We start from the raw sequence: 20,937 nt of genomic DNA on the forward strand, positions 1-20,937 counted from the left end.
ATTTAAAAATTTTATTATTTGTTTTTAAAGTCCTTAATGGCTTAGCCCCACAATACATTACTGATATGCTAACTCAATATTCTGCACCTAGATCACTCAAGTTATCTTCACAACAACTCCTCTTAGTCCCCTTCTCATGCCTTACAACCAAAGGTGACCGAGCCTTTTCTGTTGCTGCCCCCAGGCTTTGGAATAGTCTTCCATCTAACATCAAGTCCTGCCCCACCTTTGAGAACTTCAAATCTAATTTAAAGACCTTTATTTTTTCTCTGGCTTTTACCTGATTCTGTCCCTTATTTTATTTATTTATTTAGCTTTACATTTTGGATTTTACATTTGTAAGTGTGAGAGAAACAAGAAAAACACCCAACATTGATGTTAAGTATCAGTTCTTTATTACATGCAGCATGAGAGGAAAACAAGTCTAACGACAGGCAGGTGATTGACAGAAAAAAATCCCTCACAGGAACAGGAAACAACATCTCTTTCACTGGTGACAGAACCGCCCTTCTTCTACTGAATGAATCATCCTATGTTCTGTTACGAGATGAAACAGACGCACAGTTTACTCAGAGATTACACATTACACAGCCTACAGTAAATTTATAACATAGGTCTCTACACTCATTTATACTTCATTATGACAGTAAGTTTACTTCTAAAGTGTTACAATCACAATGCAAAATAATATTTTTCCAACAGTAATTTGATTTGATTAAATGCCAAGAATAAGATTAAAATGTGGTTTGTGATTTAGAGCAGTATATTTTCACCAAGTAGGCTGTTTAAAAATCAGATCAGCGTACAATGATCACATGCAGTAGTTTAATAGTACTGTATTATCAGTTAGTATCAGAGCATGCAGTTCCTCCCAGCTGAGAAGGTCCCTCCTTCTGATACTCAAAGGGCCACACTATTTTCTACGCTTGATGGATCCAGGTATGTGTATGGCACTTTCAGACTCTTGTTCCTATTTTGGATGTTTACACTTAACATGTCAAGCTCTCCTTGGAAATCCTTTATCTGCAGGCAGGGAGTCTCCTCAATGAACCGGTTCTCCGGGTAGTGGCCAAGAGGAACCTGATGAGATCAATGATACATTTAATTTTTTTATTAAACGTAGACTATTGGCAATAAAGTGTACAGTTGCAGGAAGTGAGCAGGATCAAAGGGTGTTTTGGCTCTAATAACATATTCCCCTACTTTACACAACTTGAACAAGAAACAAAAACTGTTTATGAAATTTCATTTTTCATGATGTCTTGGGCACTTACAAAGTCAGTAGACTGCTTGCTGAGGAGCCACACGGTGGCTATTCCCTTAATAGTTGCGTTGACATCAGGGAATGTCTGCAGGATTGTGTCCTCGCTTGTCGTCCCCTTTTTGGTTGGTGGAGGACATTGCAGAGAGGTGGGAGTGTTGGGCATCCAGCTATCATAGTCATACTGCAGTGAATGAATGACAGATTAATACTTTTTGAAATCATGCCATGTCCATCTGTTGTTCAGTCGGTCCACACTGAAATAGTTCAACAACCACTAGATGTATTCCCAAGATTGGAACAAAAGACAGTCATGGTCCCTAGACCAGGGGTATTCAATTAGAATTCAACTCAATTCAGTTAGAGAACATTTCCCCATGCAAAGGTCCTGAACATCAAAACGACTAACTTGCGGTATTATTCAGTGCCATAACGTATAGTTGTATCAACATGTTTTTAGTCAACAACGGACTGTCAAATTAAATAATATTTCAAGAATATTTACAGTACAGTCAGTTTTCACATCAAACTGGAGGGACAATAAATAATAACTACCATAATAATAAATTCTAAATTTAAGTAAACTAAAATAAAGTGCCTAATCATTAGAAAAAATGAAGCTTGAATGTAGCTTGAAGTGATGAAGTGCAGTCTTAACCAATTTTAAAATAAACACTCAACATATATTAACAAGTGATGTGCCTCCTCTTCTCATCTCTTCACTTTCCTACTTTCTCTTGTTCAGTGAGAAACGTGAGCTCTGGCTTGTCCTGCCAGCTAGGATTAGATGTATGATATTTTGGGTTTTAAACTGCCCATGGGAAGAATATACATGTAATCATCTGTACATTCTTGATTAAAAGCCATGTGAAATCTATTTTTCCTTTCGTCTCCTCAATTCGTGTGTGTTTCCAAAACGTCTCTGGTGAATCTCGCGGACTCGACTCGCAAGCATCGGAATGCACAGATTTGATTGGCTGAGCAGCGTCACATGAGACGATTGGAGCACATGCGATTGGTCTGTGAGTTTCTTCAGCCGCTAAACGAGTACAGTAAATGCTAGCTGCACGGGTTAAAATAGAAACGCTGCGTCACGAGGTAGTAAGTCTCAATAATAAATCTGCTGTAGGTCGGCGGTCCAGAGAGGACAGCGGCTGAGTCCGCGGCCCGCCTATTAGTGACCTCTGCCCTAGACAATGAATCCTAATGACTTATCCCCCTGACCTTTAGTGTAGCGCCGCCATGTGGTTCACATTTGTGGATTTGTCTCGAAACTTGAATGTCTCAACCAAAAAGTGTTGAGACATTCATGTTCCCCTCAGGATGAACTGTAATAACTTTGGTGATCCCCTGACCTTTCATCTGCTGCCATCATCAAAAAGTTTATTTGTCCAATACTTTGGTTTAAAACTGGAGACATCAGTCTTAGCTGTGCTGTATTGTGCACATTCTTGCATGCTAACATGGTAAACTAAAACTGTGATACCTGCTAAAAGTCAGCATGTTGGCATCATCATTATTACATTTGGCTCGCCTGTGCTAAAATACAGCCTCACAGACCTGCTGTCGATCCTTGTTTATATGAAAGGCTCACTTACACCATACACAGAGTCAGGTGTCATTCATGTCTCTCCAGTTCAGAGAAAACTGAAAATGTAATTTAAATAGCATTAGAAGGATTCACCTGTCCAGAATTCACGGCAGCGTGCTGTGCTGAGCCAGTGAAGATCACCATGGTGACAAACTTGACCAACTCAGCCACGGTGGTAAATCTCTGTGGAATCCCTACAAATTTAAGAGAATGAACTGCATTACCTGAAGACATCTATGAGAAATAAACTTGATTATATGATAGAAAGGCGCAAATACAGCACTATTTATCCTCATTGACATTTTGCTTTTCTTTGAAGCCCACCTGTCTTTGCTTCTGAAAGAAATCCATGTTTAAAAATGTCCTGAATCCACTTCTGCAGCTCAGAGTCTTTCTCTACGTTATCGTCAATCTTGTAGTAGTAGCTCAGCACTCCATGCACAAACCTTTCAGAAATGTGGAACAATTAGATGAAATTCAGTTGAATGAAACATTTTTATACACACTGCAGCAGCCTATTTTCAAAGACGATTTAATGGTAATCACTTAGAAAGATCACTTCTGTTCTTTTTAAGACTTTGGGGCAATATTTGACACAGTAGATCATGCTGAACAACTTTAATATTTCTGCTCTCCTTGGATATGTCAGAAGCTATTTATGTTACCGCTCCAGATTAAATGGAGACGCAATAATTAAAAAGCTGAATTTTATCCTCTCCTAGTACAAAATCTAAATGTAGTACTCCTGGACCCTAACCCTACTTCTGTATTGATTTGATTAAAGGAAACTGAAAAAAACTACTTATGATACGGTTTATAAAGATACAAGGCGGTCTCCATGTTTTGGCCATAATTACTATTTTCTGGTTTGCTTTATTCATTATGGTCAGTGTCTACAATCCACCGCAGGTGAAGTAATGTGCAGGACACACAGCTCATGCTCGTCGATCAGATGATGTGTTTGGAGTAGGGGTTATCTTAAATAGTCAGAGATTCGTGGTAGAAGAGGAAGAGAGACAGAGCACCAGCTGATCCGGTGTTGTGCAGAGTTGTGCGTGCACCTCACAGAATGCTCAAATCATTCATTACCATTGATGAACCACACAAAGAATGATGTCGTTTTTAAGCAGTACTTGGAAGAGACCGGCGAGGATCGCAAGGTGCATGCATGCAAAGACCGGTAAATGGCAGCTTCTCACGATTAAAGTTGTGATACGGTGTGTAAACCCCTGGGATGTTTTTAGGACTTCTACCAACAGTCTGCGTGACTTTACAGTGGCAGTAACGTCTTACATGAGCTTCTGTGAGGACATCACGCACCAGGGTGAGTGATAACAATGACAAACCCTGGTTCACAGCTAAACCCACACAGCTATGGTGGGAAAAGGAGGCGGAGTATCAAACCTCTGCTTGAGCAAGTTCTAAACTGCTTAGATCGCACAAATTCTTTTTGTTATAGTGCACCGAGCGTTTTTCCCAGTCCCCGAGAGTTGAAAAATGTTCAACTTTGTAAATGTAAATGCTCCGTACTTGTATAGCGCCTTTCTAGTCTTTTCGACCACTCAAAGCGCTTTTACGCTACATCTGCATTCACACACTGAGCCTAAGTGCTCAAACGGAAACTAACTTTCACACTCACTCATACACTGGCGGAATAGCCGCCAGGGGCAATTCGGGGTTCAGTATCTTGCCCAAGGACACTTCGACACGCAACTAGGGGGAGCCAGGGATTGTCGCCGACCTTCCAATTAACGGCCAACCCGCTCTACCTCCTGAGCCACAGCCGCCCGCAACTTTGGGAAAAACGCTGCGCTCATCACTGTCACTTTTTACCCAGCTGTCCAATCACAGTAGAGGAGGGGCTGGACAAATACCACACTGTAGCAACAGTTACTATCCTGGAACCGGGCTTCGTCCTCTTGGACTAAACGGTGGTAACCTACTCCAACATATTACCGAGATGTTTCCTCGCCCACAAAATCTCATGAACCCACATACAGTCAGTCCATCCTCTCTCTACCTGCATCAGCCTGCTCTTCATACAGAGCAAGTAGGCTACCCAGTGTTGACATTTTTACCTCCAGTAAAGATAGGTAGAACTACTTGCAACCACGGACTTTAGTTTTCATAGCAACCAAAGCAGTCAGAAAAAACACTGCGCCTCAAAAACGCCCGTTAGCGCCCCCTGCTGGGCGTTTTCAGAAGAGCAGTTGGCGTTTTCAGCTGCTGAGAAACACTTTGGTGGACACGGGACCTAAGGCAATATTATCAGGAAATATTCCATAAGCTTTCATTGTTATGCAGATGATACTCAGTTATATCTATCGATCAAACCAGATGAAACTCATCTGTTAGCTAAACTTCAAATGTGCCTTCAGGATGTTAAAACCTGGATGACCTGAAGTTATTGTTCTGGGGCCTAAGCACCTCCGTGACGCATTATCTAAAGATATAGTTTCCCTTGATGGCATCGCCCTGGCCTCCAGCACCACTGTGAGGAATCTTGGAGTTATCTTTGATCAGGACATGTCGTTTAAGTCTCACATTAAGCAAATTTCAAGGACCGCCTTTTTTCACCTACGTAATATTGCAAAAATCAGGATAATCCTGTCTAAAAAAGATCAGTGTCTCCCCTATATTCATTCAGGTGTGCTGCTGCGAGGTTGCCGCTTGGTAGAAATAAACTATTTGATATTGACTATTGATAGCAGCCTATTTCATCTTTGCTGAGCAAAAGTTTTGTAGGAAAGGAATTGAAGGCCTGTCCCAAATGTTGGCAGGGCGAGTTCAGTGATTTGAAGAAAATAAAATCATGGGCTATTCATTTAAGTTTTACTTCATGGCCTCCAAATGTATTCTAACTAACTCTAACAAGTGTTTATATTGTATAGCATTGCAACTTCATGTCAATAAAACATCCATGATTTTGCACCAATATAAATATTTACATTTACTAATTTAGCAGACACTTTTATAGTATAGATATAAATATAAATTATGAACATAATGTGGAAAATGGATACTGCCTATAATACCTGTGGATGATTTCCCAAAGCTGGAGTCCATCCTCCCTGTAGTAGAAGTTGGGCACAGTCTCCAGCCCACGCTTCTTGATGTCGTCTGGTATACAGAGTGAGCTGTAGGTCACCGAGGACATCGCTCTCTTCAGGATTGTGGTCAAATCCTCTGCAGTTAAAGCTCCAATCTAGGGAACATTCTCATGTGTGAGGAATAGCATAAAAAATACTGTACATGATATTGAAAAAAATAAACATGGTTTAGTTAATGGTCTACTGAGACTGTTGGTCTATTCGTACCTCGTTGAAAATTCCATGCTCAGATATTAGATGACCACGAGCCAAGATGTTTATCTGCAGAGTGTAGCGAATGTGAGGAATGAGTAGCTGAAGGAAAGAGAAAACTCTGTTAGTCACACTATTACTTGTTAAAGTCAAATATCTAGATTCTTATATTAGCAGTGTGAAATACTTTCAAATGTATACAAACTTAAACATTATAGTTCATCGACTTTGGAAGATAAAAAAGTCAGCAAGTTGAATAAACTTGATTAGTAAATTCAGTATTCTCCCTCATGGTTACCTTGTACAGTGGATGCACCGAGGGCACGTTGCGCAGCAGTGACACGGCAAAAACCTCGGCCAGCAGATGAGTGCGCAGCAGGTGAGAGCTGAGCTCATGTTCGTTGAAATCTGCACTTCTCACAAAAATCTTGGCCGTCAACCAGTCGTACTCAGAATCAGCAGGAGTAAAGATGGGATTGTCCTCTCCTGCAGTCTGCTTCAGCTGCAGGAGATTGGAGGGGAAGTGGTTCATACAATCCATTACTTGTCCTGGTTAATAATGTTTAAGAATGTTTGCCTGGTTCCTACAGTGTCTGTCAGGATTTGTTGTGGGCTCAGGGAAAAAACAGGCTTTTGGGCCCAGAAGCAGAGAAATGACTCGGCAGAACTGGTTTTTCTTGATTTATTTAAGAAAAACTCCAAGCGCACAACTCCAGAATCCAAAAGTAAAATATAACTTTAAACCAGGTCATCAAAACAGAAAACAGAAAATGTAAAGTCCAAAACCATGAAGCAAACAACATCCAGAAGGTGATATAGATATGGAATAAACGTCCCAGAAGACACAGGCAGATGAGCGGGACATGGAATATACACATTAACAAGACAATGATTCAGCAGAGGCTGAACAGAACTGAGAACTTTTTAAGCTGACACAAACGAGCAGGGAGGGAGGAACACCAGGTGCAACACATTAGGGACAACTAGAATGGGCATTTCCTAAAAAAAATGCTTGTGAGAGCTGTTAGCTGTGGCTGCTACCGCTGCACACAGCTGCTCCATCAGCAAGTCGTGTAGCGTCACCTACAGGTAAAAAAAACAACTATCATATACCAAAGACTTTCACTCCATTTGGTTAATACGCTCATAATGGGATTTGATCCCTCAACCTTCGAATCTGAAGGCCAGCCTTAACCACCTGACTTTTAACTTGTTTATCAGATGTGTTCAATTGACATGAAATGACCACTTCGCACCAACAGACGGCACTCGATGACCACAAATGCCATGCACACCACTATTTTGGTAGTTAGGTCTAGTGCTCTGTCACATATACATATACAAATTGAAAAGCAAGTCAGCGGGAAATGAACATTTTGTTGCCAGCATTAAGTTCAAACACCGAACAGCTGTGTGCAATTAACACCGGCAGCCGAGGTGGGAATCGAACCCATGTCTGGCAACATAAGACTGTATTAAAGCCTGACACTCTACCAACTGAGCTACTGAACCAGACTTCTTACATGCTCACAAACAGATGTTTTGTTGCTAGAAAAGTGTGGTGGTCTACCAAATCCTTTTTTCCACACTCTAGCTGGTCATGTGACGTACTGATAAAGTCTCCTAAAAGCTGTAAAACCCTTCACTTTGGAAGAACACAGCTCCTAAACTAAACATTTTAGCAAACACCTTCTAACAACATCTTTTCTACAGTTTAAAGTTCAAATGGAGTCGCCAACCCTAACCCGTAGCTGCACATATGCCAGAGCAGTAAGCTTTTGAAGTTGAGAAGGTTTGAAGAGAGTTGAGTTTCTGCTTCCAAGAACCCATTCATTTTAAAATGCATAAAAATATTAATATTATATCAGCCATTATAGATATCAGTAATAAAAGTAATAGCACCCATCTCCTGAACAGAATGTACAATTTGAAGTTGAAACAAAGTTTCTAGGACAAACGCTGCAGGAGCAGATAGAGAAGATAGTTCCAGCTCTCACACTAATAAATCATAAAGAGCAAAGACAACAAAAGTGTGAGAGCTAACTAAAACAGAAAACAGGCAGATATGAAAGAAACACCAGACACAATCAGTTGTGTCTGGTGTTTCCTATGGTGATTCCTTAGGGGGAAATTCATATTTTCATCAGTGCATTTGTGTCATCTAATGAAATTGACCTGACTTTGACTCTCAGTCAAACTGGTATATGGCTCAGGATCAGGCAAGAGGAAATAAGCTGTTATCCTAGCAGAGAGAATTCTGGGAAATATATATCTAATGGTTTAAACGATAATCATCTTAATATTCTAATTTACAGATTTACTATCGGCTAGATTTGAGTGCTAATCTCACCTGAATAGCAATTGGCATCAGCTCATTATTAGGTCTCTTGTGCAAAAGGACCAGCGGAGCCCCCACGTACTGCTGCTTCCCATGGATGATGTTTCCTTTCAATCCATCCAAACACTTGTAGTCACACAGGAAGATGTTGCCTCTCTGTTTGAAATTTTAGTGAGGGTGAGTAATTGTTGCATGGTGCAATTGTTGCACATGCATACTGTACGGTGGCCCTGAGGCTCAAAAAACATCAACATTTCACAAAACACAACACCTTTCACAGGGCACGGCTGCCGGAGATAATCAAGGCCATTCTAGTCAATGTCCGCAGCAACATACCTGTGTGAAGGTTCTTGACATAATTGAAACAAACGAACAGACAGAGATTTCTGCCTTCAGTAGAGAGATGAATGTGTTAAGGTGGGATGGTGCTAATCAGCCTAAGAGACCCTCTAAATTGCTGTAAATTGGTTGTTTCGCTGTCAGGCAGCCCTGGGCATCTGCTAAACTTTTGACTTTATTGAAAAATCTACTCCTTGACAAGTCCTGCTTCTCCTCTGCAGTGTGTTGCTTGGTGCTGTAGGCTATATATGAAGTGCCGAGGCCGCACTGCAGAAGCCACAACTCAGATGACGCAGCTCTCAACTGTCACACGTTAAACGTCACTTCCTGTTAAGCGTTACTTCCTTTTCTGAAACAGTTTGAAAGTGGATATGGCCAACCTGCTAGCAGAAGTACATCAGAGTGTAACAACAGTGACTTCCTGTGGCCTGTAGGTGGCGCCTTGAATATGAGTGAACATGGACTTGTAGATGTGTTTAGGGCATGACTCTTATCAATCATGTAAAGTTTGGTACAGATTACACCATGTACACTGAAGTTATAACAACTTCCTGTTTCATGGTGAATCATCAATTTTGTACCCCACTCCACAGACACGAGCAGTGCTGGAAATTAACACCCGCCAAGCGCCAAACGTGGGTACATCTATTCACCATGATAGCACCATATAATACCTGTTTGATACACGCAGCATGTTAAAGCTGTATCGCCCAGTTTATTTAAGTCTACAGCTTTAATCTGGATCAAACGGACATAATGTGCAAATGCATTTAGCTGACGCTTTTATCCAAAGCGTCTTATAATTGCTATACATGTCAGAGGTTGCACGCTTGCTCAGGGACACAATGGTGGATGGGTCACAGTGGGGGACTGAACCCAGGTCTCTCACAGCAAAGACATAGTTTTATCCATTGCGCCATCACCCCCCCAGCTCCAAATAAACATCCCTTTATGTCCGTGGTAATAGCAAAGGTAGCCTATGTCTTTGCGAAACTGAAGAAACAAAAATTAAGACTTAATTGTGTAATAAATCAGTTTCAAATATAATTATGTACAAACAAGACAAAAGTTAATGACTAAGTTGGTGTTCAACATATTTTGCAAATTAGTGGCGCAGAGGCAGTGATGCAACCGTTGTAGGAGCGACTCACTAAACTGAAGATGCTTTTAGGGTACCAGGTAGAGAGCATTGGACTGAAACGATTGAAGTGGGTGATTAACAACTCAAGTTGGCAAAATGTACTAAAGTTGCACATTAAAATGGCCGACTTCCTGTTGGGTTTAGAGTATGGGTCCGTGAGGGTTTTTTGTGTGTCATGGGATGATTGATGTGCCACAAAAATGTTGTACATGTACTGTAGGTAAAATCAGAGACGTTTTATAGAGGAGACACGCCACTCAATGTAACTCTTTGGGGAAAGCCCATAACGACAAAGATGGCGGTAGTCCCGCCCCTACCGCTAGAAAGCCAATCGTCTGCTTTTAACAGCCAAAGCGAGAAACATATTTCAGTCAATCGTGTCGTTCCACTGACATAAGGGTCTGTTACACTACTGCACGTGTGGTAGTAGTGATGCAAGTACAACCGATCGGGAAAAACGCTTTTTAAACCTTAGTTTGGGGCAAAGTCGTCAAACTTTTTCAGTGATTTTTATCACATTTTCCTGCTGATTCTATTCATGTAGTGTTTATGTCCCAGTAACCAGTGAAAGTGCAGTTCTACTCTATCCTCATTCATTCAGAGAGGAGCCTGGTCTTGTTAGTCTGAAATAGCTGCCCGGAGGGGTGGCGGCCGAGTGGAATGTAGCGTCGGGGCTGCTCATTATAGGCTCACTTCCTTTTCCAGTAGGTTGCGCTATAACAGTGAGTTAATATTTGCATCTAGATGTGTTCAGGATGCGACTGTTACTATAATTTAAATGATCCCTTATTATTTCAATTGCCTTTAAAATTTGTGCAAGGTCACTGCTGAGAATCATTCACAATAGAAACAGGAAATGACAATGAACTGGTGTTGGCCCACCTTTCCCATAATCTGAAATATCATTGTGTTTTGTGAAATATCCTTATTGGTTTTGACCCTCAGAGTCATCGTAATACAATATGGATATTTCATATACAATTTCACATTTAATTACCAGCAAGTACCTTCATTTCATCATCCAGTGTACCCTGACCACTGAGGAAGACCATGTCATCAGTGACAGGAAAGTTATCGGGCAGAGTTGTACAACGTTGGATCATCATGGGGTTGATGCCATTCAGAAACTGGTAGCCAAAAAAAGCATCATCCCTACAGTGTTCTTGGACATATTCTGGAAAAATAAGAACGAGAATAACTTCACTGAGTTCCAAACACTGGACAAGAAAACAATGCTCTCCTACTGTCAGCTGACCTGTTTGCTGCATATGGACAACAGAAAAATGGGAAACTATGTGTTTCACAGAATTCAGAGTCACGGACATAACTGGACTCTGTTTCTAGTTCTTTCAAAGTCAGTTGTTTGTCAGAGTCTTGATTATATGCAATTATATTTTAGCTTTCTCAAAAGGAAAATCAGGAAACTTGTTTAGATAGAGTCGCTGGAAAAAGTTTCGTCGTTTCGCCCCAAATCGTTTTTTTGGGGGCTAAAGCTGAAGCTGATATTGAAGTGAAACAGAGACGATTTATAATCCAATATTTTGATGATGAAAATGATTTGGATGGTAGACCCCTTTTCCTGTATAAAATACACTTAGAACAGCCGATATGTTGCTGCTATGTGCCTTAATATTTGCTGCTAGAAGGAGCAACTTTTTCAGTCATCTGTAAACGTGTATATTTTACCTTACACTTAACCTGCCAGAATAACTACATTAAATGCAGCATATTCACATTTAGTTTATCCCTGTACCAGCCCTCTTTAATAATATCCAAAGCTACGAGAAACCATTTCTCAACCACCATCTGGCTCTAAATCATGCCGTCTACGATACAGTGACCTGCTGTTGAATACTACAAGACTGTCTACAACTTCAGATTTCACACTGACGTCTCGCATTTGAAAGAGGAGCTAGATAACTTTGTCTGGTAGGAAGCCGTGTACCAGCCGACTGGTAGGGGGTCCCCTACGTGGGCCGTCCAGTTTAAACAAGTTGATGTGGACGTGGGCAAACAACAACGCTGCAAGCAGCTCTGCTGTGCCAGTAAAATTCAGTAGCTCTTATCGAATGAAACAGTCTCTTCACTCATGGTTTCAACGGTAAACCACTACAAGAATGACAATTAATTTAGGTAATGAAATGCAGTTGAATATCTGAATGTCCGCAGTTGAATGTATACTATTAAACTGCCACGATAGTACAGTACTTGATATGTTGGTCTGTTTAAAGTCGATGTGACGGATGTCGTCAAAACTAGTCCAGTTCCGAATCCAATGAACCCATTTCTTCAGTTTCAGCCCAAACAGCCTAGAAAATAAAGCAAGTACAAACTTTATCGTTATCTCTTTAATAGTTTTGATAGGCAGGTAGGTAAGCTGGTACACAGTTATAATGATAAATGACTTCACCCTGTGATTGCATTGTAGATGAAATCTTTATCCTTGGTGAAGGAGAACTGGACCTCCCAGGGCAGAAGAAAAGGGTTTTTTTCCTTTATGCAGTGAGGTAGTCCCTCTGCATACACATGCCAGCTAGCAAAACAGGGAAGAGCAGAGTGTTGAAGGAACTTTGGTCAGTCTACATACCAGTATCTGCAGCTTTGATGAAGACTGTGCAAGCATAATACAGTTGACATGCACTCATTCCAACATATGTTATCGTAACAAATGTGGTTACATGTTGGTTTTGGGTTGCATTAAGCTAAAATGTGTGGTTCTCACCAATATTCTTGATCTCGCTGCTTCAGCTCCTGCTCCCGACTGGAGCTGCCAAGAAAACTGGTGTCTTCCCTGTCTGTCAGAGCTAAAAGAAAGAACCACAGTAAGGTTTGAAATTGTTGATATCTGCTTGCATGAATTTACTCCAGGAGTAATTTTTCTTTTATGTCTTCTGTGGTCAGTGAACAGCACAAACCTGTTCCCTCTCTGAAGCGGTGCACCTCACTGTCAGTGATCCACTCGTAGATGGGAAAGATGTAGGTCTTTTCTTCAGGGGATTTCACTTCCACCTTGGCAGGGAACCAGGCTTTATTAAGGAAAAATGATTGACACTCTTTTTGGAGCTCTATCAGGACCAGCTTTCCAAGGGATGTTGGGCAGGACACGGTACAATGAGGCTTCTGGAGGAATAAGGGAAATGTTTTAAAAACATTTATACAATGAAGAGAACATGTATTTAATAACCAACATTTAAACATACAGAGGGATATTTCGGACTTACTATTCCGATGAAGGATGTAAATCCATTGAGCAAACTGCGTTTGGTCCTTCCATCTGTGCCCACCAGATTGATGTAGACATCGTTGAAAGTATGGGCACTGAGGAAATCCCCAGTGTATACAGTCACTTCATAGTCCATCATTTTCGCTCTGAAACGCAGACAAAACCAGACAGCTCTGAATTATGACTTCCTGTGTCCCCTAGGTGGCGCTGGACACACCTGCTAATTATATGTTGTGTACCAGAACATGAAGTGCGGCCCACACTGTGAAAATACCATGTAAATCAAATGATTTGACTTTACTTCCTGTTGCTAGCAGGTGGCGCTATGACTATGAGTGGATCTCTCTAATAAAGAGGGAAATCTGTGTGTGTGTTTGTATTTGGATTATGTCAGGAACCGTTCATCCAATCGACTTCAAACGTAACAGGTGTGTTGCTGCGGACCGAAAGGCGTGCCGCGTCATGTTTGGTGCAAACACGCAATTAATAAAAACAGTAGAGAGCAGCACTGAGCAGAGCTCTGCAGTAGCGACGGCGATTGATCAACAGGAACCCTTATCAAGAATGTGAAATTTGGTGCAGATCTGAGCATGCACACTGAAGTTATGACAACTTCCTGTTTCATGGCGAATCATCGATTTTCAATGCTATACCTCGGACACGCCCATCGCCGAAAACTCACAGATAGCACAACTTTTCATTGTCAATGCCTTTAAAAGGCACAGCAGAAATTTGAAGTTCGTTAAAATACGAAACCTGTGAATCGTCACAAGTGAGCGTTAAATTCAAATTGGCCGACTTCCTGTTGGGTTTAGGGCATTGTTCCCACAGACTTTTTTGTAGGTCCCAACATGATATGTTTTTGTTATGACCGTAGAAGTGAGCACTACATTATAGCCACCTACTAAAAAAGAACTACTGGGTTCAAACTTTCTTGGAGCCAGTCACATGTTGTTGAAGTATGTCAGCATCCAGGTAGCATTTAGTTTGGGGCTGATGTAAAGCAGCTGGTTACCTGAGAGATCTAAGAAACATGGGTTGTTTCTCGAGGCAGTATTGATCACTACATTACAGCCCTGTACAACACTACACAAGTTTAAAGGATACTTTAAACAGTGATGATATAACTCACACAGTACTAGTCACCATACGTTCTATAACTGACAACACTGAGCCCCAGGAAGAGTAGAATACAAGTTGTAGCCTAATATTAGGCTATAAAGCCTGCTGTGCCTCTGTATATTGTAGGCTGTAGTAAAATATGAGGCGCCCACTTACACCTCTTTTGAAAATGCTTGTTTTTGCCACTGACAGGCTCAGATAGTTCTTCTAAGGATCTCTTCAGGGATAGACCTTTTACAAAAAGATCCTTTTTAAACCAGAAACAGTGGCTCTGTTGAAAGACTCCCTTGACAAAAACAATGACTTAACGACCACATGTGCATTTTGATTTTGATTTTTACTCAACCAACGTATACATATGTAGAACATCATAATGCTGTTGTTGAATTATATTGTTATTTTCATGTTTACATGATCATTTTAGTATAGTCCTCTACAGGCTTCCTTGGTTAAAAGTCAAATCCTAATTAAATAATTAGTCATTTAGCTGATGTTTTTTATCCAAAGCGAGCTACTTACTAGTGTCTTGCTCAGGGACACATTGGTCTCCCACACCAAAGGCCACTTCACCATCGCCACCCCATTATTTTTTCTATTTAAATCATTTGATTACGCATCTCCTACCTTTTGACGAAGCCAAGAAGTTCCAAAGATGAATTGCTCTTTTGATGAAGGCAGTGACGAGTGAGTGGCTCCTCTCCTTTTATACATACAGGTTTGTGGGAGTATCCAGTCACCTGCAGCTCTGCTGATGAAACCAATTGTGCAATTTTACAGCAGTTACGGCACAACCAGAAGAAGATGATCTAGATAAGGATTTAAGGTCAACAGGAAGAACGCCTTTAAATGAGCTTCATGAGCTTCTTTAATGATAAAATTCTAGCTATTAGAGACAAAATTCACCAAGACCTGCCCTCAACTGGCACCAACTTATCTCTAAACTCAGGAACCTTAGAAACAGCTGTAGAACCAGATACATGTTTAGACTGTTTTGCTTCCCTCAATCTTTACCAACTAACTTCAATAATTTCTTCATCTAAACCATCAACCTGCCTCTTAGACCCCATCCCGACTAGGTTGTTTAAAGATGTTTTACCCTTAGTCAGCACCTCTATACTAGATATGATCAATCTATCTTTATCAACAGGCTATGTACCACAGTACTTTAAAGTAGCTGTAATTAAACCTCTTCTGAAAAAGCCCAACTTTGATCCAGATGTTTTAGCCAACTATAGACCTATATCTAACCTTCCATTTCTCTCTAAGGTTCTGGAGAAAGCAGTTGCTAAACAGAAAACGGTGTTATATGATGTTTTGGGACACTTGACAGTTAACCTGTTTTGTCATTTCGGTCTGAGAACGTGTTGGTTTTCATTTCTATAGCACACAAAGTTCATTCAGACAAGTGCAAATTGTCAATTTAATTATGAAAGAGACGTGTTTGTACCGAAAGAAACTTCTCAATGCAGCAGCTTCACATTTTGCATTTTACATTTGTAAGTGTGAGAAACAGAAAAAACAGCAAATACTGATGTTAAGAAGAAGAAGATATACTTTATTAATCCCCAAGGGGAAACTCAATCTTTTCACTCTCTTGTTATTATGTTAGTATTTACACAAAGGTCCGAAAGACACACACATGCACAAACAGGACCCATAGTAACCACTCAGTGCGGCGCCCCGAGCAGTTGGGGGTTCAGGGGTTTGCTCAAGGCCTCCTTCGGCAGTGCCCAGGACACCTCCTGGCACCTCTCCAGCTACCAGTCCACATGCCGCAACTCTGGATTTGAACCGGCGACCCTCCGGTTTCCAGCCTGATTTGTTACATGCAGCGTGGCAGGAAAACAAGTCCAACGACAGGCAGGTGATTGACAGGAAAGAATCCCACACAGGAACAGGGAAGCAACTTCTCTTTCACTGGGGACAGAACCTCCCTTCTTCTATGGAGGTGAGTGTATTACATACTGTTGTGTGACACATGAGATGAAACAGACACAGTTCACTTCTTCCCTTCAGTAACTGACTATTTTTCCAACATGCAGACACATTACACAGCATTTAGTACATTTAGCAAAACACAGTTCCCTACTCTCATTTATCCATCATTATTACAAAAGACACAGTTTACTATATTATACACTTTATTTTCCATCTGGTCCGGTTTACATTCACAAAGGCAAAAAACTCCAAGGTCCAGAAATTGTAGACAAAAGCCATGCGGTGAAATTGTTGTTCTATTATTGTTCTACTATTTTCACTGTTACATAAAAATATTGGGAAAGTCTATCAGAACACTCATCCTCACAGGTAGTATCATCCGGGGAAAGATTACAGCTTGGGAGTTTCTCTGAATGACAGAGGAGGAGTGAAATAGTTTAGTGACCAAATGAGTTGTGGGAAACGAATTTAGGAAAAGGTTTTGATACATTGTTGAAAGTAAACAACAGAGAATTTTGTTAACTTTCGATCAATAAACAGAGTTGAAACACCTCTGTGAGTGCTTTTTCCTTTAGTGGTGAGTCACAAACCTCCAAAAAGACGACAGGAAGAAGTAGAAAATGAGTCAGGAGTTAAACAAGCCACTAAACTCCACTAAAGACTCTAAAGAAGCAAACAGAGGAAAAGAGTCTTTCAGCCGATCAAACCAGCTGATCGCTGCTGCGCCACAAAAGCTTTAACTGATGTAATGTGACGCAGCGCTCGATCAGTGACGAGTGATGGAACCTCCGGTTTCCAGCCTGATTTGTTACATGCAGCGTGGGAGGAAAACAAGTCCAACGACAGGCAGGTGATTGACAGGAAAGAATCCCACACAGGAACAGGGAAGCAACTTCTCTTTCACTGGGGACAGAACCTCCCTTCTTCTATGGAGGTGAGTGTATTACATACTGTTGTGTGACACATACTGGTTTTCACATGAGATGAAACAGACACAGTTCACTTCTTCCCTTCAGTAACTGACTATTTTTCCAACATGCAGACACATTACACAGAATTTAATACATTTAGCAAAACACAGTTCCCTACACTCATTTATCCATCATTATTACAAAAGACACAGTTTACTATATGATACACTTTATTTTCCATCTGGTCCGGTTTACATTCACAAAGGCAAAAAACTCCAAGGTCCAGAAATTGTAGACAAACAGACACGTGCAGAGGGGGGTGCGCTGGGTTATGGAGCACCTGCCCTTTTGCCCTTTGACGCCCAAAGCGCCCTTTTATCAACGCAAATTACCTAAATTTATTTATTTTTAAATTTGTAAAGGCCATTTTGTGAAGGCCTGCTCAATCGAACTATCAGTAAAATGAATGAATAATAATTTCGCAGTAAATAAAATGACCTACATGATGACCTTTCACCTGATGACCTCATCCGTGACGAGCCCTCCCGTTCAGACACCGTTAGTGATTCAGCAGCTCTGCCTGCAGGACACCTTCGATTCCGCCGGTAAGAGGTGTTTGCTACAATGTGCTTGTTGTGGGTGGCTGGATGTATTTTAAAATAAAGATACAAAGAGGGCAGCACAGTAGTTGTGTATATTTCTGTGTGTCGCCTGTAGAAGTAACGTTAGCTGCTGACTACCACTGTGACGACAGCTAACTTTACTTGCTCAGTGCTCTGTTCACTTCGTGCTGTTTGAGGGAGGTTGTTGAGAGGTCTGGTCCGTTTTTATGTAATTTGACGAAAAACTTTTCACTTGAACTAGGATTATTATAGTAACTTAATAAAAGCCTTAAAGTAATTATAACTACATTGGTAAAACAGGCTTATACTGATACTTACTCCTCCGACTTATATCCTACTTATCTGCCCTTTTTTAAAATTATTAAATTCAGAACAGTATTGTAATTTACATTTTAACAGCAGTAGTAGTGTTCACAAAACCACAACTACAATAAATACATATAAAAATGTCAGTACCAATGTAAAATAAATAATGTTCCTGACATCAAAGTAAAGAGTGAAGAAGAAATGGCCCTATTAGATTTCAGGAAAAGGTATGAAATGTTAATGTGAAAGATTAATGCTAGTTTATTTATTTAGATTTATGATTAAACAATAAAAATCCAAATATATCTCAGATTCATAATGCAATATATAAAATAATTATCACAATATAGCATGCTGTAGACACACAAGCAAACAACACACAGACACACACACCTGTCGAATGATCTGTCTCACTCTTACCCCTGCCACCCTCATCCTTTGCCCCATTAATGTTTCCTTCCCAGATTATTTCCCACACTTTTTTAATTCTGGTATCTTATTTCCTCTCCCTGCAGCTCTTGGTGTGCAGCAGTCTCTGTGAGCTTCTCCCCTAGCAGTCAGCCTTGGCAGCGGCTGCAGCACTAAAGCAGGTCAATCACAGTGAGCCAGTGTCAAACACTGTCAGCAATCTTTACATCTTTTCATGGTCCCATAATTGTTTAATTAGCTAATATATATCCTATGTTTGTTTTGATATCTGTAGTCACAGATCACCTCCAGCAGTATCAGCAGCAACGACAGCAGCAGCAACTGTTCCCTGTAAGTTATGTCAGCCCACAGTGTAAAAAACTCCAAGGTCCAGAAATTGTAGACAAAAGCCATGCGGTGAAATTGTTGTTCTATTATTGTTCTACTATTTTCACTGTTACATAAAAATATTGGGAAAGTCTATCAGAACACTCATCCTCACAGGTAGTATCATCCGGGGAAAGATTACAGCTTGGGAGTTTCTCTGAATGACAGAGGAGGAGTGAAATAGTTTAGTGACCAAATGAGTTGTGGGAAACGAATTTAGGAAAAAGTTTTGATACATTGTTGAAAGTAAACAACAGAGAATTTTGTTAACTTTCGATCAATAAACAGAGTTGAAACACCTCTGTGAGTGCTTTTTCCTTTAGTGGTGAGTCACAAACCTCCAAAAAGACGACAGGAAGAAGTAGAAAATGTGTCAGGAGTTAAACAAGCCACTAAACTCCATTAAAGACTCTAAAGAAGCAAACAGAGGAAAAGAGTCTTCCAGCCGATCAAACCAGCTGATCGCTGCTGCGCCACAAAAGCTTTAACTGATGTGATGTGACGCAGCGCTCGATCAGTGACAAGTGATGTGAAGAGCAAATAAAAATGTACAGAGGTGTTAAATGATACCAGAAGATGGTAAGAAGAGTCCATTTTTTTGCCGCCATCTGGTTACAAAAAGGCCTAGGTATCGATTGTTTCAAAATTTCAATGCAGAGCAGTCTAGTGTGGCCATTCGGAACAATTACAACACTTTTGATTGGACCACCTATTGTAGTAACCACATCTTTTCTAAATTAAAACCCATCCCCAACATAATTCTCCTTTCATGGGAAACACTTACAAAGTTCATATCCTTTACATCCCCACAACATGTTTGGTTGAGCGTGAAACATGCTTACGTAACATAAAGCTTCAAGTTGGAGCAGGTTTGCCAATGGAAATTCTACTGAAAACAACCTTATCTTACGTTGGAAATCACTGCAACCAATTCTGTTTGTTATAGTGTATAGCCTAAATGAATTCACCCCTCCCAGCCATATTAATACTCACATTCCTCGAGGCACAGGCCGAGGAGGTGGAGTTGCAGCTATCTTCTAGTGTAGCCTACTAATCAGCTCTAAACCTAAACTAAACTCATTTGAAAGTCTTGTTCTTAGTCTTTCGCACCCAAGTTGGAAATCACTGCAACCAATTCTTTTCGTTATAGTGTACCGAGCACCTGGCCCGTATTCTGAATTCTTATCTGAGTTTGCTGAGTTTTTGTCAACTTTAGTCCTTAAAACGGACAAAGTTATTATTGTAGGGGATTTTAATATTCATGTGGACGTTGAGAATGACAGCTTCAGTACTGCGTTTATCTCTCTGTTAGATTCCATCGGCTTCTCTCAGAGTGTTCATGAACCGACTCACTGTTTTAGTCTTACAAAGTTCATATCTTTAACGTATCATCTACCTGCTTGGTTGAGGGTGAAACATGCTTGCGTAACATGAGCAGGTTTGCTGAAGGAATTCTACTGAAAAGAACCTTTTCTTACCTTGGAAATCACTGCAACCAATTCTTTTTGTTATAGTGTAATAATAATAATAATAATCTTTATTTGTAGAGCACTTTTCAAAAACAAGTGTAAAGACAATAATACCCAGGAGACAATAATACAAAAACAATACAAGATAAAAGCATCAAAACATTGAAAAGACTAAAATACACGTATAAGATAAATATAAAATTAGTAAAATACAATAAAATAAAAGGGATAAAATAAAGTCAAATAAGATCGGGAAAAGCTCTCCTATAAAAGTATGTTTTAAGAAGGGACTTAAAAGAGTTCACTGACTCAGCCGACCTGATTTCCTCGGGCAGGCTGTTCCAGAGCCTCGGGGCCCTGACAGGAAAAACGCTCTGTCCCCTTTAGTTTTCAGTCGAGACTCTGGAACAGACAACAGACCTCTGCCCGAGGATCTCAAGGTACGTGCTGGTGCGTATGGGACTAAAAGGTCAGAAATATAACAAGGCGAGAGGCCATGAAGAGCTTTAAAAGTGATCAATAGAATTTTAAAGTCAATTCTAAAACATACTGGGAGCCAGTGTAATGAAGCTAAAATA

The 20,937-nt window shown here is 40.5% G+C and overlaps 1 protein-coding gene across 1 annotated transcript in view; it reads right to left on the reverse strand.

Annotated features, from left to right (window-relative positions):
- Positions 1-372: 372 nt before the first annotated feature.
- Positions 373-20,937, reverse strand: part of LOC123970460 (polyunsaturated fatty acid lipoxygenase ALOX15B-like) — a 26,965-nt gene continuing 6,400 nt past the window's right edge. Inside the window, exons 2-16 of the mRNA XM_046048505.1 lie at positions 14,942-15,065; positions 13,194-13,341; positions 12,888-13,092; positions 12,695-12,776; positions 12,383-12,505; positions 12,181-12,281; positions 10,980-11,146; positions 8,505-8,648; positions 6,453-6,656; positions 6,170-6,256; positions 5,888-6,057; positions 3,177-3,298; positions 2,946-3,046; positions 1,275-1,445; positions 373-1,080 (exon numbers count right to left, since the gene is read on the reverse strand). Of these exons, the coding sequence (XP_045904461.1) occupies positions 901-1,080; positions 1,275-1,445; positions 2,946-3,046; positions 3,177-3,298; positions 5,888-6,057; positions 6,170-6,256; positions 6,453-6,656; positions 8,505-8,648; positions 10,980-11,146; positions 12,181-12,281; positions 12,383-12,505; positions 12,695-12,776; positions 12,888-13,092; positions 13,194-13,341; positions 14,942-15,065 (2,129 nt within the window). The 3' untranslated portion in view covers positions 373-900. The remainder of the gene's footprint in view (positions 1,081-1,274; positions 1,446-2,945; positions 3,047-3,176; positions 3,299-5,887; positions 6,058-6,169; positions 6,257-6,452; positions 6,657-8,504; positions 8,649-10,979; positions 11,147-12,180; positions 12,282-12,382; positions 12,506-12,694; positions 12,777-12,887; positions 13,093-13,193; positions 13,342-14,941; positions 15,066-20,937) is intronic.

This window comes from Micropterus dolomieu, linkage group LG04 (genome assembly GCF_021292245.1).
Source record: "Micropterus dolomieu isolate WLL.071019.BEF.003 ecotype Adirondacks linkage group LG04, ASM2129224v1, whole genome shotgun sequence".
In the NCBI taxonomy this organism is placed as follows: Eukaryota; Metazoa; Chordata; class Actinopteri; order Centrarchiformes; family Centrarchidae; genus Micropterus; species Micropterus dolomieu.